The sequence below is a fragment of the Diabrotica virgifera genome, chromosome 5, assembly GCF_917563875.1.
Source record: "Diabrotica virgifera virgifera chromosome 5, PGI_DIABVI_V3a".
NCBI lineage: Eukaryota > Metazoa > Arthropoda > Insecta > Coleoptera > Chrysomelidae > Diabrotica > Diabrotica virgifera.
Genome location: NC_065447.1, coordinates 239,910,737 through 239,923,779, shown reverse-complemented (window position 1 = coordinate 239,923,779; position 13,043 = coordinate 239,910,737). Strand labels below are relative to the sequence as shown.

The 13,043-nt window shown below is 34.1% G+C and overlaps 1 protein-coding gene across 1 annotated transcript in view; it reads right to left on the bottom strand.

Annotated features, from left to right (window-relative positions):
* The window catches only part of LOC114343382 (serine/arginine repetitive matrix protein 1), a 64,809-nt gene that overhangs the window by 44,321 nt on the left and 7,445 nt on the right, over positions 1 to 13,043 (bottom strand). Inside the window, exons 3-5 of the mRNA XM_028294197.2 lie at positions 10,029 to 12,381; positions 7,463 to 7,618; positions 4,530 to 4,642 (exon numbers count right to left, since the gene is read on the bottom strand). Of these exons, the coding sequence (XP_028149998.1) occupies positions 4,530 to 4,642; positions 7,463 to 7,618; positions 10,029 to 12,381 (2,622 nt within the window). The remainder of the gene's footprint in view (positions 1 to 4,529; positions 4,643 to 7,462; positions 7,619 to 10,028; positions 12,382 to 13,043) is intronic.

Here is a 13,043-nt window from a genome sequence, read left to right as displayed (position 1 = left end):
TCAGCTGGAAACTCATTCTGCGAAGCTCTTAGAGCAGCTGAAGATAGAGCCCAATGGAGAAACATTGCTAGAAATATTGGAAGAAATCACGATCTTCAGTAATCGGGAAACGACAAGAGAGACAGAGAGAGGGGCACTACTATATTGGATTGGGTTTTATGAGAATAAACGGAAGAAAGTAACTGTTATTGAAGACGCATTTAAAAAAGAATTAAAAAACGATTAAAATTTTTATTTATTCGTTTTAGCGTAATTCCACTGCATTGGTTTTACAAGAATCGAAAAAAAAAAGGAAAATTTTGGCTAATTTACCTGTGAAGTCTAATCATTTTTGTACAAATGTAAATGTTGGCTTTGTTAAATCGAACCAAACGTTTATACTATGCATGCAATAATTTTTACCAATATCTTACCTTTTTTGTGAGTTTTATGTTTTACACACACTACATACATATACACACCCAATCTCTAAATTATTTTATCTGTACCCTTCTAATTTTCCTCGCTAACTTATAAGAAAATTACGAAGCAGCTCCTCTATTGTGGAATCTGGTCATGGATGGCCTGATAGCTAGACTCGACAACGATAGGCATCACGTCCTGGGCTATGCGGATGACCTAGTCATCTTAGCCCACGGAAAATTTAATGGTACAGTCAGAGATCGAATGCAACAGGCTCTGACCGTAGTTACAGAATGGACTTCAAATGTAGGGCTTAACATCAGTCCTCTAAAGTCCAAAATCATGAAATTTACTAAAAGAAGGAATTCAGAGGAATTGGGTCCTCTAAGTCTAAATGGTGTACATTTAAATCTGGTGAGTGAAGTAAAGTATCTCGGGATAATATTAGACTCAAGACTTACTTGGAATCAGCAGATAGAAAGAATAACGAAGAGAGCGGTATCTACGTTAATGGTAGCCAGACGTACTCATGGAAAAAAGTGGGGTTTGAGACCAGACATGGTATATTGGACTTATAACATGGTGGTAAAACCCACAATTACATATGCATCAGTGGTATGGTGGCCAAAAGTGCAGCAAAAAAGTGCCATCATCAAATTAAGCAAGGTGCAAAGACTTGCTTGTCTCGGGATCACAGGGGCTATGAGGGGCACACCTACGGCAGCTATGGAGGCACTACTGGATCTCCCTCCTTTACATATAACAATAAGAGGTGAGGCGAGAATGGGCTATTATAGACTGCGAGAAAACCTGAGCAACGTACCAGTTAAATCAGGACATAGTAAAATAACGAATGAAATTAATGATGCCGAATGGATGATGATTTCTGACCATATGACATCAAGATATATGCCTGAAGTACCTTTGCAAGTGGACATTTGCCCACGAGACGAATGGGACAGAGGAAACTCTCGACACAGACTGCAGGGTTGCACCTGGTGTACGGACGGGTCTAAAACTGCAGACGGTTCGGGCGCAGGAATATTCTATAGTGGTGGAAATTTCAACATTTCTATTCCACTGGGGGAATGTACCTCCGTATTTCAGGCAGAGATTTTTGCAATCTTGCAGTGTGCAAGAGAAAACAACCTGAGGGCATTCGAACTGCAGCGGGTTAACATATGCACAGATAGCCAAGCAGCCATTGGGGCTCTTATAAGCCCTAAGGTGAACTCTAGGCTGGTGTGGGAATGTCGACAAGAACTTGATAGACTGGCACAACATAACAGTGTTATACTGGTATGGGTTCCAGGTCATCGGGGCATATACGGCAATGAAAGAGCTGATGCACTTGCCAAGAGAGCATCAGCTACAAAATACCTGGGTCCAGAGCCGGCCGTGGGAGTGCCAAAAAGCACCGTCCGCGAACGAAAAAAAGCCTGGATCCGAAGCCAACACAACTCACACTGGGAGAGTGTACCCGGTCAAACACATGGCAAGATGTATATCGGACGGACATGTGCTAGTAGAGCTGAATTACTGCTGAAAACAAGCAGGAATCAGCTCAGAGTCATAACAGGTTTCCTCACTGGACATGCGCCAGTTAAGGGTCACCTACATACAATGGGGCTGTTTCATGGAGACTTGAGCTGCAGACTTTGTAACAGAGAACCTGAAATAGTCAACCATATCTTGCATGACTGTGAGGCATTGGATCGGAGGCGGCAAACACTTTTCGGAGACATCGAAATGACTCCAAATTTATATGGCACCCACCCACTAGACCTGTACAAGCTGGTACAGGGTTCCAGAATTCTGGAATGGGTTTCATAAACAGTGGAAGATGTACAATAAGCCAAGTGGCTGCAGTACAACCGGTTCACAACAGACGGCTTCCAGGGAAAAAAAACGAAGCAGCAGAACATACATGTATCTCCAAGGAAAATAAATGAAACAGAAATCAAAAACTATAAAGTATTCAAGATGAGGAATCGCTAAGAACTGCATAGAATAGTGTATACTAAATTCACAATCAAGCTGCAGTAGAAATATAAACAAACCAAGACACGTTAAATGCTACTAGAGGCACTCCCGAATCATAATTTACAATGTATAAACTTTGGAAATCATGATTCGGGATTTACAATGTATATACATTGTAAATAGTAGCATTTTACGTGTCTTGGTTTGTTTATTTCTGCTGCATCTTGATTGTAAATTTAGTATAGGTCATTATAAATTAAAAATTAATTAACAATGGAGTATCTTCGTTACATAAAAGAACTATCAAGAAAAAAATTGGACAATCCAAAACTTGCACACTGAAGAAATATTAAAATTAAACACTCAAAAACGCTAATTAGTTATATTTATTTACCCTATAGAACCTAATATTTGAATGCCATCAGTTGCGTTTTGCAGTGCCAGCAATTGGTCGAATTAGGCTACAAACTGCTGTTCCATCCACCGTATTCTCCAGACTTAATCCCGTGTGACTTCTTTATAATGAACAAATAGACGGGTCCAAATAAGAGTTTCACAGATATTTTCTCTTTTTTCCCTTTTCTTGATGCACTACTGAATGGTAAGAGTTTCACAAGCAGAACATTATCATACTTCAAACAAACATAAATGGAGGAAGATTGTAAACCAAGCCATGAGTCCGTTTGGCTCAAAGTCTAATAAAATATATTATTATTATCATGGTAATATTAGTTTCACAAGCAGAATATTATCATATTTCTAACAAACAGGAATAAAGGAAGAATGTAAACCAACCCTTGAACGTGCTTGGCTGGAAGTGCTAATATATTACTATTATTATGGTGCTAAATTAAAACACATCACAAAGCGATTTCAATCGAAAATCCTTAGATCAATACTGGCACACCCTGGTATGTCAATAATCTCACGATTCACAATAATCAGAATAGTCTGACTTGGCAGACATTGTTGGCCCAAGATGGTTGGTTAAAGTTCTCGATTAGGGTTTCACCATGTTCCCAGAGGTTATCTATTAACATCGGCGTTTAGCCTTTTCAATTTTACAACATTATAATGTAGATTGAATTATAATTACAACCATTGTTTGGTTCTGGGGCTAGTTAGCAAGTATATGAGTTTACTGATGATGGACTGATAGGTCCGAAAACGTTCGTTCTGAACATATTTTATTCAATACATTGGGATTTTTTAAGATTTGAGTAAATTATACCTATTACATAGGAGTGGTTTTACTTCATATTAGAATTTGTTTAACTATATGGTATACAGCCAACCCAGGCAACTACCCTTTTTAAGTTTATACATCCCTTATGACTCAATCGACATACATACATACACTTGGTGAACAACACCAAGAAAAAACAATACCTATGGTTCATACAGTATAAATATTGTTGCACGTCATCCGCGTCATAGCAAGTGACGTCACATGATACTAACAAAATGGTCGTATTTCTGTTCCTTTTTAGAACCGTTTGACCAAGGACACTGGAATTTCAGCCACTAGACATATTTTATTATAATAAAAGCACGAAATAATATTTGAAGATTTCCATTAATGTAAACTTAAAGAAATATACCATAACTTGTTTCATTAAATTTGTATAAATGGATTATAAAGCGTTTTTATGAAGCATATTTGTCCAGATCACACTTTAACTGTTATCGAACAAAGGTGACATTTTGGCATAAATTGCTTAACACTTATTTGACATCAGATTGCTTTTATTATTTACTATATTGTTTTACAGTTTATTGTTTTTAGTTTGTTTACATTGAGTATTAATTTGTTTTGTTGTATGCACACTTCTGCAATAATTAAGTAATATATTTGATTTCAAATTAATTCATGAATTTTTTTGTAATTTGGCAACAATGTCAACTTAGATCTCTGACGTAGATAATGACGTGGAACGGTATTTATACTATACCAACCGTATGTAAATTATATAAGTTCAAATACACTTTTTTCTCGATAAATATTAACTCTAAATTTGGCTACTTATTAGGATTGGATCGATTTTAACAAAGCCACTTTTTAAGTCAGGTAAATTAGCAAAACTCGCTTAAACCTATTTACATCGCTAAATAAAATAGAAATTATGTAACAAAATACTATATACCTGCTCGAGTAAATGGCGGTTCTTTCGCTTTTTCTTTTTCTTCACTTGAAAATCTTCGAGGAAATCCTGAGGACTGGATAGGCCAAGTCTGTAATGGATCGGTAATTTTGAATCTGAAATAAATATGCAATGGATTAAAAAATATATGGAATTAAAAAATGTTAGCGCATCAGGAAAAGATATGTAGAGGTCAGATTCGATAATAATTAGACTTCGAGGAGAATAAAAGGTACTAAACTTTACTACAATCAGTATAATCCGAATATCAATGTGAAAACTTGTACGAAATTTTAACAGTCAGGAATAAAATGAAAAAAAATATATATCAAGTTTAAGGTACATCTGTTTCTGAAATGTATGATATAAAGTACTAAATACCTGAAAATGGGAACTCATTTCTAACTGTAAATTTTCTGTTAGTGTAAATTTTCACTATTCTACTGCCATTTATCGATCTGTTAAAGTTTCTTGACAAATAGTCAGCATGAATTATTTTTCTAATAGCAGCAATCTCTAGGGAAAAAGTTATTTGTCAATAATATAATAAACTAGTACCTACTATGTCACATTAATTTCTGTAAAAAATGAACTTACAAATATTGTATTATGCTAGAAATGTTTAAGATTTACTCGTAATTAAAGCAATGTACCATGTTGACATTGTGAACTCAACTACCAAAGAGGCCTTTTGAAGAACAGATCTACCATTGATCACATATCACCCATCAGGCAAATATTAGAAAAAACGACTATGACATATATAGACTGCCATTACATCTTCATAGACTTTAAGGCTATGATCGAATTTGGAATACCAAAAGGATTGGTAGAATTAACTAAAATGACAATGTGGAAAGCTAACTAAGGAAAGCTTGAAACAAAAGTAGAAGATCAAGTGAATAAAGCAAGCAGAGCCGCAGGTTGCCTGAATGAAACAATATGGAGAAATAAAAATATCGGAAAAGAAATGAAAGGCAGAATTTACAAAACGGTCATCAGACCAATAGTGACATACGTAGACAAAACGTGTATCAGACAGGACAAAAAGAATGCTAGAAACAGCAGAGATGAAAACCCTTCGAAAAATCAATGGTAAGACACTATGGGATAGAGCTAGAAGTGCAGATATACGACGGAAATGCAAGGTTGACAACATGAATAACTGGATAAAAAACAGAAGAGTAGCATGGAACAACCACATAAGCCGAATGACAACAAATATAGTAGTAAGGACGGCTAGAGACGGTTCCCCAACAGGAAGACAATCAGTGGGAAGACTACGAAAACGATGAAATAACAACTTAACCCATTAGCGCCCACTGTACTCATTTAAGTAGAGCTACTATTTTGACATACTAGTGCCACATACAATAAAATAGTTGCAATTCTTAGTAATTACAGGAAACTAAATACCGTTAAGAAGACAACAGATTTCGTTTAATAATTCAGCTGGTTTGTTAGTTTTGATTTATTGTTTATGATGCCAACACGTGCGTTTTTTATTTCCTCGACATCAACTTTGTAAATTTACAGTAAGTTTCTCTCATTTACTCCTTTTCACCATCAAATGGTTTACGTTAGTATATAATAAGTTTAGTAAAGGGCTTAAGTGATTAATATTTCAGAATTTTAATTATAACGTGAGTTACTTGTTAAAATTAGGTGTACTCATATGAGTACAATGGGCATATGGGAGTATTTTTGATATTTTGGCATATGGCATCTGTACACGATTTTGAGAATATTAGTGTTCGAAATTTTTATGAAAATAAATACGAAGGTTTAACTTCAGCTTTAGAATATATTTTTTGCTTCTAATTTGCGGTCTGAGGTGGATAGTTATTATTTCTCCAGACTCCAATAAGCTAACTGATGAGGAAGGCATTGAGGATGGTAACCTTATAGAAGGAAATTTGACACTACCTAAAGAAGAAATTGAATTTCATTGCTCTTTAGATGAAGACGAAGACTAACGAAGACGTACCTTTGACACTGCGGTTAACAAACACAACAACAAAAAAACAAAATTGTTTAGGCCGCAATGGACAAAAACTTGTACAAATAATAGTCAGTACCTTGATGGTAGAAACATCAGGGTGGAATGAGAAGTTTAAAATCATTAAACATGAATGACAAGACTTAAATAAAGATTATTTAGGCTATAATGCCAAATCAATGTTTATGAAATCAAGACCTTCCGGAAATATTTTGCCTACCGTTAGAAAACTTGAAGAATTACACTTTCCAAAAAAACTTATTAGACAATAATAATTAAGGTGTGCTCAGTGTCATCAAAGAGCCAGATGGAGTTGTGACAGTTGTAATATAACTCTTTGAATTAATAAAGACTGTTTTAAAACTTTTCATTTGAATTAATTTTTTCTGTTACATTATTTGTTAAGGCGCTGTAGTGCCCAGTGTACTCATTTGGGTACATATCTATATCTAAGTAATTCTAATTTTTTCAAATATAGTTACATTTGAAGTTTTGTTAAAAATAATATTACCAATAAATACCTAATGTAAAATATACTAATTCTTAAAATCAGATATTGTGGGCGCTAATGGGTTAAAGGCACCTTGAAAAGAAACAGTCACATCTACACAAAAAGAAGAAGAAGAATACCTTTACCAATCGATTCACGAACTGTTGAATACTTTACATACTAACACTCTGTTATGCATGGGAATCTGTCACTTGAATAATTTGGATATATTTAGAAACAGATAGTTGAGAGTCAGATTCTGCCATAGTGACACAATCGTTAATGTTCCTACATAATGCGAAATCAGTAATTACATTATGCTCGATATTATTAGCTTAATATTAGCCTTTCCCCATTTCAACTCGTGACATCCCTTTATGACTTTGACCATATTGAAAAGGATATAAAAATAAAACTATTCGTACAAAATATAGTTCAACTACTTACCGCTGCTGGATAAACTCTTCTTCTTTGATTTTTTCTTTGCCTTCTTAAAAATCGCACCTCGTAAGGCATACTGCAAAAGCCTACTTGAAACCTCAGCAGATGATGGAAGTTTCAGTTTTTCAGCTCTTTTTCTACTTAGCTGAGCTCTGAGGTCACCTAATGAAAAAACATACAATGGTTTACAGTAAAAGGGGAAAATATCAATTAAATACGTTTTTTCGCTTCATAGCACAACATTCGCCAAAATAAAGAGTGACCGTCTAAAAAGATGTCTATGACATTTCACACACAATATATTATATATTTGTCTCATTTGAGCCACTCAGAACCCAAGTCGTATATTAAAATTTTGACTTACAACAGTTTTTGATATTAGGTTACTATCATTTGACAAAGTGATTTAAGTTTACACTAGAGGGCTCAAGATGATGAGGTACTATTCTATTCCGGGATAAACAGCTCGTACACCATAGTTCCCTTAGTAAGAAAACAAAATGTTTTAAATACTTTATGTAGGCTGGCTAAATACTTAACATACTTAACAATATTTCTGCTGATGCAATAGGGAACTTGCATAAAATTTTAAATTCGAAAAAAATGTTATAAATCACAACAGAACATAATTTAAAACATTTATCAAAGATAAAAAAGTTTTGTTTGGCTTTCGTTTGGCCCCTAAAGACGATTAAAAATTCAAATTATACCAGCCAGCTCAAAACGCGTCGTGACGTCATCCGTTTATATGTTTAAATTCTTCCAACAAAGTAAACAGAATTTTAAATTAGACGTTATAAACGTCAGTAGAAAATACAGTTATGTGACGTTACAAGTGTTTTTGATCGTTTGAACTATTCATAGAAAACTTGTACTTTTACAAAATGGTTTTATTTTCCGTAGTAAACCTTCTTTACTTTCCTTCAATAACTATATCAAACTCCAATGCCAACAAACTGGTATATATTATTAAAATGACATACGATCAATGTTAATAGAATATAAATATTTTTCCTTTATTCCGCGACGAAGTATACCCAAGTAGGTGGAGGCCAATAAACTAAATAAGAAGAAGAATATACCTAATTATAACAATAAACGGAATCACGGTTATTAGACTTCATTACGGTTGTCTTGACCGACGGTGGTGGGGAGACTTATATTTTTGACTTCACGTCACAAGAATACCCATCCCATATTTTTAAATGATTTTCGATCACTGAATGTGTGTTATTGTGTATATATGTGTGTTATTTGTGTTATTATTAAATAATAAGGCAAATAATACACATTTTATCTTATACAGGGTGGTGAATCGTAAAACGGGCCATAGGAAACTCAATATAAAATTCTAAATTGTTGAATTCCTGCTTCCCTAATTATTTTACATCAAAAGTCATAAGAGAATAATTGTAGAGAATTAAAATCTGTATTAAAATCAAAAGTTAAAATTGTTCTACGATTTAAATGCATTCCAAAATTTTGAAAAATATGATACATTTGCCACAATAGGTATGCGTGTAAAAGTTAGGCCACACGTTACTATTTAACTGACAGTGCTCACACCATTGACTGAATAAAAAATCTTTATTAATACTTTCTCCGCAACTGAGGGTATCTTATCAACTGTATTGTTTTTAAACAATAAATGATAAAATAAAAATATTGACAGTTCAAAAATGTGAACATTATTGCATTGTGTGTGGCCTAATTTTGGGTTGAAAAACTGAAATGCAATTTTAACAGTTGTTTTCAATACAGATTTCAATCCTCTACAAATAGTTTCTAATGTCTTTTGATGTAAAAAAATTAGGGAAGTTGGAATTCAACAGTTTAGAATTTTACATTGAGTTAAAGCAAAATTTTGACGCATGTCAAAATTCTCAATGTGTTTTAATTGTATTCATTTTTTTCGAATCCTGAGAAAACTAATGAATATTTTTGAAAAATTTAAACTCAGAATAAAAGACTACATTATTACCGAGGGCCGAAAGTCCCTGAAAACTTCTATAATGTTTATTTTAATAAGTTACAGGGCTGAAAATAAAAGAGAAGTGTGATATTTAATTTCAAATATTTCATTTAATAGAAACTGCTTGTTTATTCTAAGGGGCTTTCCGCTCTCGGTAATAATGTAATCTTTCATCCTGCGTTTAAATTTTTCTAAAATACTTATTAGTTTTCTTAGGATTCAAAAAAAAATCATATTACGATTCAAATGACAGTACACTCGTGACGTAATCGCACCCTTAATGTTCATTGGTTAGTCGATTTAGGCAACCGTAGTAATGTCTAAGAACCGTGAAAGTGAACCATAATATAGTTAAACTGTGTGACGTCACGGGTCGTTTGAACTATTTTAAAATACAGAAGACTTTAAATTTGTACTTCTAAATTATTATGAGTTTTTGAAGCGTAAAATTTTGGAAATCTCATTTTTATACAAAACTGAACATTATTAGTAATAAAAAAATGTGCAAGTTCCCTATTACTATAAAAGTGTTTTCAGGCTTGTTAATATTGGCAAACGTTGTGTCATCTAAAAATGGAAACAAAATACAATTGTACTAACCTCCTCTCACTGTCTCTTCGTCAGAAATATCATCATCTCTGTCATCTATAGAGCTCTCGTCTGATTCTATAATAACTTCTTCATCGTCTGAGCTGTCATCAGAGTCATCTCGAATAGGAACAATAATTTTCTGAATTGGTACACTAGATTCTGCTTTAGATTTTGGTTTGGAGCCCTTTTCATATTTTGACGGATTCTTTATCTTAATCTCGATTTTGCGATCCTGTTTTATCGGACGAGGTGTTTTCTTTTCTGTCAATAATGTTATTTTTTGTCTAGCGGGTTTTTGTTCAGCAGGAGGAGCAGTTATCTTCTCTTTCTTTTCCTTTTCTTTCTGTACTTCAATTCTAGATGGTGGCTTTGGAGTTGGTTGTGTCCTGGGTCTCCTATCGGCATACCTGCTTTGGTATCTACTACTTGAAGATTTTGAAGAATCCGGTAATGGTTCGGCCTTTATTTCTGGTTTAGTGCCATTTACTAATTTGCTAAATGAAAGCACTGGCACTTTCTTCTCCCCTTGCTTCTCCTTCGCTTTGAACCTACCTTCATTATCACTGGCAGATTCTTCGTCTGAAAATATATCTTCTACTTTATGATCTAATATTTCATCTATAACAGTATCATCGAAAAGAAGCCTTTCTAGTTCTTTAAATTCATCAGGATCATCTTCTATAATTTTCTTTGGCGACACTACAGGATCTTTAGGTTTTTCTTCTGTTTTTTTAACTTCTGTTTTATTAGGTTTAGAAACAGTAGACTCTGTTTGGGCTGACTTTGAAGTAGTAGAAGTAGTAGTTGGTTTTGTTGTTGGTGTAGTGTTTGTTGTTTTACTATTACTTGTAGTTGGTTTTTTTTGTACACTACTAGTTGTAGGTGTTATTGTTTTCTTTATTTCTGGTTTTTTTATTACCCCCGGCTTGTCTTCTTTTAGCTTTTTTGCTACTTCTGGCTTTCGCTCTTTTGAAATATTGTCCAGCTTATCTTCTTTTTGTAAATTTATTTCTAGATTATCTTCTTTTGGATCTTTAATTTCTTCATCACTTTCTTCTAGTAAATAGTCTTCCTCATCTTTCGGTTTGTCCTCCTTTGGTTTTAACCTAATAATTCCTTCTTTCTTCTTAATCTCGTTAGTTTCAAACTTCTTCTTTCTCGCTGCAAGTACAGGATCCAAAATTTCTTCTTCTTTAATTTCTGCAGGTGCTTCTTTTTCACTTGATATTTCCTTCTTTTCTTCTGGCTTGTCAGATTTATTACCCAGTCTATTGTGTACAGGTGGTTTATTTTGTGGTGGAGGATTCTCTGTGGCTTTTCTTTTTGGAGAATTAGATCGTCGTTTAGCTGGTGACAGAGATCTTTTCCTTTGAGGTGAAAATCTTCTTGGCGGCGATCTTGAAAATCGTCTTGGAGAGATAGATCTTCTAAATCGTCTAAGAGGAGGTGTCACTGATCGTCTTCTTGGTGACAATGATCTTCTTGGGCTACGAGATAAACTGCGAGAAGGGCTTCTAGAAAATGACCTTCTAGGAGATCGTCGCCTTTTTTCAACTATCGCTTTATTCTTCATAACGAAAGCCGCACTTCTAGGAGATAAAGGCGCCATTGTGGCTGTAGTCAGAGATTCCGTGTTAATGGCTAGAGGTGATAATGGTCTCTCAAAATAAGGATGAGGAGCAGGTTGTGGGATCATGTTAAATCCTTGAGGTATAAATATTGGTTCTGGTACGGGTGGAATAAACGGTAATAATGGTTGCTGAAAATGTTCTGGGGGTATAAAAGGCATCATAGGCTGAGGCGGTACCATAGGTGATGGAAAAAATTTGGGTTGTCTTTTACGGAAACGATTTCCTCTAAACGGCGATCTTGACCTAGGACGTTTTCTCATAGTTCCAGGTGGTGCAGGGTTTGAAAAATGTTGTCCTAACCCTGGTATTTCTAGACCTGGGCTAATAATAATAGGGTTAGTTTTGTTCATATTTACAACTGTAATTGCTTGGGGCTGAGATTGTTCTGGTTGGTCTCCCTCTTTGTTTGTCTTTTCTAAGAGATCCTGATCTGATCTAATCCTGATAAGATCTCTGGTTACATTAGGTTCACCAACAATTTGACTATCTAACTCTTGCATGAGTTCATCTAAACTCTCAGATTTTTTCTCATTGGCTGCTGAATTAATTCCAACTAGGGGGTCGTCTTCAGATTCACTGCCTGATCTATCAGATTTATTATACCTATTAAATTTACTGGAACCATCTTCAACAGTTACTTCTTTAGTAGGAGATTCATTGTTTGCCTCTGAGACAGGTTGAATGTGAGTCAGGGATATCAAATTAGTATTTCTAACCCCATTAAAATTGCCCTGAAAAAAAAAAGAGCTGATTAAAAGTTTGTGAGGCAGAGGAGACATTTGAAACCAAATTCGGTTATAAAAGAGATTGTATATTCTAATTCAAAGTTACAGATCCATTTTGTTTGTAGCTACACCATTTAAATTTTTGTCTTTCCTGTCCAGCTATGTTTTGAATCATGAATCCTAAACTCATTATAATTTACATTTTATAGTCGGGACTGAATTTGGCCAGAATGTGCAAAAAATGAGGGTATCAATGTTTGTTAAGAAATTTGAGTAGCTGTTTTAAAGATAAGCTTTTGGAAGTATTTTAACATCCTATTAATCAATTCAATTTATTAATCAAAATTTACAATTTAAGTAGGTATAATAATAGTGTACAGAAAGACACCTATAGAAAAATCCTAAATAAATATAAATTATTAGTTATAAACAAACACAACTTAAAAACATATTTGAGAATCAAAATTATTAGGAATTTAACTTAAAACTAAGTAAACAACATATCTATATAATACGTAAAAAAACCATCTTATAGGTATTAAGAATTCCAAATTAAAAAAAAATTGAAGGCACTCATGGGAGTGCCGACAGAAGTGAAAACTTCTTATAGTATTTGAATTACGAGCTCAATGCTTTTTCCCAATCCAAAAAGAAGTGCTATACCTATA